Raw genomic sequence first — 6,995 nt, 5'->3', positions numbered from 1 at the left:
ACTGAACTTGCCCATTTGAGACTTACATATCTATTCAAATTTTTAAACAAACCAATGTGTGATCCACAGTGGCTAAGAGTATCTATCAAAGTAGCAGACTGAAGGCACTGAACATGCCCATTGCAAAATTCAGACTCATATCTATTCAAATTTTACACAAACCAATGTTTCATCCAGATAGGCTAAGAATATATATCGAAGTAGCAAACTGAAGGCACTGAACTTTCCCTTTTCAGATTCATATATCTATTCAAACTTTTACATAAACTAGTGTTTCATCCACAGTGGCTCGTGATTTTCAAAATATTTATGTATGCCATAATAAGCACTTCACGAATCAACTAGAAGTTGAAGGCACTTGCACAAAGAATATAATAACAGAAAACCAATGTATTCTTGCACAATAATATTGATGATAACACTATGCATAAATTGTTATTGCTTTGTTGTAAGCCAGAGCAGGATCTTGATCTTCCTTGGCACAGATGTTACTGTCAGATGGACTGAGATGAATTTTTGCAGCCCCATTCCTCAATCCAACTTTATTCCTTTTCAATTTTGGGGCCATGAGAATCTAATAGCAGCCAACAACTTTCTTCTTCTCCTTCTCAACCGTCTCACCACCATCTTTCTGCTTTTCTTGATCTTTGCCCTGTTCCTTGCATGCGCTACTGTTGAAGTCTTGACAGCGGGAATGCTGTTCTTGGGCATCAACAACATTATTAGGTTTAATGGACAGTAATTTTCCCACAAATTAAGGCCTGGGTTCGACAGGATTCCCCATCAAATCTTTGAAACCCACAGCCCCCCCGGTTGCAGGGATGAATCTGTTCATTCTGTGAAGATCTACTCCATCAAGAATCAAGGTGCCAAGGTTGAGAATGCCCTGTGGGTGACCAGAAGGACGACGGACCTGCAGTGCCAAGAAACTCATGCCACTGAAATCTGTGCTCCCATAGCCCTTGAGGAGAGTGGAAAGCAAGACCCTCACAGTACCTAGCAGGGTATCCCTGAGGCAACCCACGCAGTATATCTCCATCATCACAGCAGAGGTTTCACAGCAGAGAAAACTCTCTTCCACTCTGAATATGGCCTTGTCGTTCCAAGTAGGGTTTGCGCCCCCTGTTCTGTCAATTTGCGTCGTTAGTTTTTTCTCGAAATTGATCCATACAACACAGTAGGTCTGCATCATGCCAAAAAGATGCATCTCCTTTAGATCTTGAGCTGAGATGATGTTAAGCTCCAGCTGTGTGTAAGCTTCCCCCATGATGTAGAGTGAATTTACTGCACAAGGAACACAATATTCAGAGACCACCCTGATTGAAATTACAGGAGAAGAAACGCCATGAATGAAATCTTCTGAAATCTGAACATTGTATAGAACTGACTTATAAGACAAAACACATCATAGACTCTCTAGCTCATGATGATGAAAGCAGATGGAAATCAATGCAGAAGGCCACCCCAAATGGTCATGATCGAAGCCAAGAAGCAGAAAAACCCATTCATAGATACAACAATAATGGAACAAACAAAAACAAATTTGTATCAAATCCATTTGTTGTTTCATTTTAGAATTTTATTGTTGTAATTTCCATTTCAAAACTCCATTACTTCACCTGCACCTATAGTCTCAGGCTCTCATATTCATAAAAACAATGTACAAAATTTTGCTCGAGTTAGTTTTAGATTATAAAATCTACCCATTTCAAAACTCCATTGCTTCACCTACACCTATCTTCTCAGGCTCTCATATTGATAAAAGCAATGTAGAAAATTTTAGTTGTTAGTGTTAGACTATAAAATCTACCCATTTCAAAACTCCATTGCTTCACCTGCACCTATCTTCTCAGGCTTTCATATTGATAAAAACAATGTAGAAAATTTCGGTTGAGTTAGTTTCAAACCATAAAATCTACCCCAACTTCATCTAATGGGCTTGTAATATAGCCTTCTTTCCCACATTTTCTTGATTATAAAATAATGTCAAAGTAAAACGAGAGTTAGAAATATTTTTCAACAATAGTCACTTGCATCAGCTGATTATTATCTCGCTTGGTTTTCATCCTTATGGCTTAATATGGACGGAAAATTTTCTGCAAGATTAGGAAAGCCTACTGTGTCTTTGAAAGATCGATTTTATTAATGAAGGACATAAGCTAAAAATGCAGTGATCTTCCTGTAAACAAATATATATACTCTATATATATCAAAGCAGCAGACTGAAGGCACTGAATTTGCCCATTTCAGACTCATATATGATATATCTATTCAAATGTTTACATAAACCAATATTTCATCCACAGTGGCTAAGAGTAGTATATATCAAAGACTGAAGGCACTGAACTTGCCCAATTCACTCATATATCTACTCAAATTTCTACACAAACCAATATTTCATCCACAGTGGCTAAGAGTATATATCAAAGTAGCAGACTGAAGGCACTGAACTTGCCCATTTGAGACTTATATATCTATTCAAATTTTTAAACAAACCAATGTGTGATCCACAGTGGCTAAGAGTATCTATCAAAGTAGCAGACTGAAGGCACTGAACATGCCCATTGCAAAATTCAGACTCATATCTATTCAAACTTTTACACAAACCAATGTTTCATCCACATAGGCTAAGAATATATATCGAAGTAGCAGACTGAAGGCACTGAACTTGCCCTTTTCAGATTCATATATTTATTCAAACTTTTACATAAACCAGTGTTTCATCCACAGTGGCTCGTGCTTTTCAAAAATATTTATGTATGCCATAATAAGCACTTCATGAATCAACTAGGAATTGAAGGCACTTGCACAAAGAATATAATAATAGAAAACCAACGTATTCTTGCACAATAATATTATTGATGATAACAATATGCATAAATTGCTCTTGCTTTGTTGTAAGCCAGAGCAGGATCTTGATCTTCCTTGGCACAGATGTTACTGTCAGATGGACTGAGATGAATATTTGCAGCCCCATTCCTCAATCCAACTTTATTCCTTTTCAATTTTGGGGCCATGAGAATCTGATAGCAGCTAACAGCTTTCTTCTTCTCCTTCTCAACCATCTCACCACCATCTTTCTGCTTTTCTTGATCTTTGCCCTGTTCCTTGCATGCACTACTGTTGAAGTCTTGACAGCGGGATTGCTGTTCTTGGGCATCAACAACATTATTAGGTTTAATGGACAGTAAGTTTCCCACAAATGAAGGCCTGGGTTCGACAGGATTCCCCATCAAATCTCTGAAACCCACAGCCCCCCCAGTTGCAGGGATGAATCTGTTCATTCTGTGAAGATCTACTCCATCAAGAATCAAGGTGCCAAGGTTGAGAATGCCCTGTGGGTGACCAGAAGGATGATGGACCTGCAGTGCCAAGAAACTCATCCCACTGAAATCTATGCTCCCGTAGCCCTTGAGGAGAGTGGAAAGCAAGACCCTCACAGTGCCTAGCAGAGTATCCCTGAGGCAACTCACGCAGTATATCTCCATCATCACAGCAGAGGTTTCACAACAGAGAAAACTCTTTTCACTCTGAATATGGCCTTGTCGTTCCAAGTAGGGTTTGCGCCCCCTGTTCTGTCAATTTGCGTCGTCAATTTTTTCTCGAAATTGATCCATACAACACAGTAGGTCTGCATCATGTCAAAAAGATGCATCTCCTTCAGATCTTGAGCTGAGATGATGTTAAGCTCCAGCTGTGTGTAAGCCTCCCCCATGATGTAGAGTGAATTTACTGCACAAGGAAACACAATATTCATAGACCACCCTGATTGAAATTACAGGAGAAGAAACGCCATGAATGAAATCTTTTGAAATCTGAACATTGTATAGAACTGACTTATAAGACAAAACACATCATAGACTCTCTAGCTCATGATGATGAAAGCAGATGGAAATCAGTGCAGAAGGCCACCCCAAATGGTCATGATCGAAGCCAAGAAGCAGAAAAACCCATTCATAGATACAACAATAATGGAACAAACAAAAACAAATTTGTACCAAATCCATTTGTTGTTTCATTTTAGAATTTTATTATTGTAATTTCCATTTCAAAACTCCATTACTTCACCTGCACCTATAGTCTCAGGCTCTCATATTCATAAAAACAATGTACAAAATTTTGCTTGAGTTAGTTTTAGACTATAAAATCTACCCATTTCAAAACTCCATTGCTTCACCTGCACCTATCTTCTCAGGCTCTCACATTGATAAAAGCAATGTAGAAAATTTTGGTTGTTAGTGTTAGACTATAAAATCTACCCATTTCAAAACTCCATTGCGTTTCCTGGACAGTCACGGTAGCATTTGTAGGTGATTCTCGCTGCATTCTTGAATCACCTGGAGGGTTGGTTTCTCTTTTAACTGTTGATCACAGGCTTGAGACCAATCTTGAAGAGTAAGATTCTTGCCATGATGCAGAACAAACCATGACCCTTTGTGCTATACGAGTGTCTGTATTCCTTTGGTCGGTTGATTGTGGAAACCAGTCTTTGTTTAGCCAGTTTATTGTTTCAAGTTCTTGATTTGTATTGATATATGAAACTGTAGGAGACAGCGCATAATGGCCAGTGGTGGTGAGATTGGTAGATTGAATACTGTTGGTGGAGTCGAGGTAGGAATCTGCACAAAAGATAATGATTCAAGAATGATTCTAAGCTTACTAGATAACCAAATTCTCTACATACCTTGCAATTTCCACACTAGCCACTTATGGATTTTCAAACATCAATGTTTAGATAATAAATAATGGATGGGCATAAAAAAAACATAGACATTGACACTAAAAATAATAAAAATCACATGAACCTACTGAGAAAGCAGAAACACATAAGATATCATCTTCACATTGGATACTTTGGAGAAAGGCAATCTTGAGTACCACGATCAAATAAAGAAACACCAGACTACCGGAGAAGTAAGTGTTAATTTTTAAAATTTTGATATAAACATTGGTTTTCAAGAGAAATTGCAATTAACAATGTACAAATTACTGAATAAATAATTACCAATTAAACTTTTAAGTCACCTTTTAAAGGTGCAATTAAGTTGAGCTTTTATCTTGTCATTCAATTGATGGACACTCAATATTAAATATAAGATAAATATATAGGAGTAGCATGTGAGTGTCAGTGTTATAAAGAAGATTCCTTTTATTATTAATAAAAATATAGATAGTTAGTTTCATTTTAAAGAGTTATAAATATGAGTTATAAATACAAGACTTAAAAGGTTGTAAATATTTGAAGGGTTGTAAATATGAGTTATTAATTGTTTTTACTCAAAACCTGATAAATAGCAATTTAGCAATTTCTTTTTAATTGAGTGACTCAAATTCATGTTTCTTTAGGTTGAAGGTAAACCCACTAAAGTGGAAAAAATTGTGATGCCAATAATTAGAGGGATTGTCATCATGGGGTGATAAGAAATTTAATATTCCAAGAAGAGGAGGTAGTAGTAGACTCTAAATAAATTAGCAATGTAACAACATAAATGTTTGCAACGAATTTAGAGAGATCCACCTTGTTGAATAAATGCACACACTACATGGATAATGGATTTCCGCACTTTATGCCTTACGGCATTTTCTTTGCAACATCTGGTGCAAATACTAGTTATACTCATTTACGGGTACTATAATATCTCTCCAGAGTACAACATCTCTTCAAAGCTCTATATCACTTTTATACTAAATTGTAGAACGCCAGTCCAACCCCAAATACATCATAATCTGGAGATGGCCAATTTAATCAAGTCCTTTCTTAATATCTTTCATACCGCATTTTTTGGAATCTCATTTACAAAAGCCACATGACGAACCTTCTTGTATGGTGCCACCTATGAAGACAAATCCAAACCGGGAAGAAGTATGACATGTTTAATAATGATGGTAGTGACATAATTTGGGAAGCTTGATGAAATAATTAAAAAATTCAAAACTATCCCCCTGCTAGTTAGCAATTTTCAAAACCTCTATTGACAGTCTAAATATACCGTATTTACAACGCAAATTACCTGTAGACTACAAAGTTGATTACACTGTTTTGAGATAGTGTGCTTCCCGGTTTCGTTACAATATATGTCATTGGAACCAGGCCAGCTTCTTTGTCTGGAAACCTGAAACCATGCATAATATTTTAAATATGACTCTTCAACACCATAGAAATCAATGACCAGGTATAATATATTTTGCATAGAGGATTCCTTGTGATTGACACAACTCAGGATTATAATTGTAAACTTTGTACCTTTGACTCTTAGGGGATCGGTCACATCATGAGCGTTGGTCTTTTAGTAGCCTACCTTGTATCTACCATAATAACCTAACAGAATACAACATGATGTTGATTTGGTTTGGGTGAAGCACAAGGCCCAAGTATAACTCTGTGATGATTAGGCATTCATGATTATTAGGAATCCATGTCTTTACTGTGGCTTGGGAAGTTCATATCAGCTGGTTATAAATACAACACCTATAGGCATTTTGCACCATTAGGTCAAGAGAATTTGAGATGAAACCTTACAGTTAAATAACAGAATAGGAAACCACTCTGAAGTAGTTTTCACGTCAGTTTCTGAACAATGGTCATGGCAAATGAAAATTTAAAAAAGGCAAGAATTACTCAGAACTACATGCTAAAAATTGAGTATGAAGAAACATTGTACTTACGGTATTACCACAACATCTGTAATCTCAGGGTGAGAATGTAGAAGTGATTCTACTTCAGCAAGAGCAACCTACAATGCCATGTCCAGGAAAAATTAAAAATTATGTTATGGTTGAGGTTAAGTATTGAATCATTTGCAAAATTTGGACATCAACAAGTTAAGAGACTTCTCAAAGAGAAGCAGATTATACCTGGTAACCCTTATATTTGATCATCTCTTTCAATCTGTCCACTACAAAGATGTAGCCTTCATGATCAATGTAACAGAGGTCACCTGTTCGTAGCCAACCATCCGAATCCAGAGTTGAACTAGTCGCTTCCGGATTGCTGA

At 36.8% G+C, this 6,995-nt stretch overlaps 1 protein-coding gene across 1 annotated transcript; it reads right to left on the bottom strand.

Moving 5' to 3' along the window:
• Window positions 1–754: 754 nt before the first annotated feature.
• LOC149208315 (protein SRC2-like) lies at window positions 755–1,267 on the bottom strand. The gene has a single exon (XM_089398300.1). It carries the CDS (start codon window positions 1,265–1,267, stop codon window positions 755–757), a length of 513 nt encoding a protein of 170 aa, XP_089254426.1.
• Window positions 1,268–6,995: the final 5,728 nt, after the last annotated feature.

The sequence above is a fragment of the Pinus tabuliformis genome, chromosome 1_2 (assembly GCF_031772625.1).
Source record: "Pinus tabuliformis cultivar Carrire ecotype Pingquan chromosome 1_2, CPIR1, whole genome shotgun sequence".
Taxonomy (NCBI): Eukaryota; Viridiplantae; Streptophyta; class Pinopsida; order Pinales; family Pinaceae; genus Pinus; species Pinus tabuliformis.
Note: the sequence above shows the minus strand (reverse complement) of the source record. Positions and strands in the feature narration are given on the sequence as shown.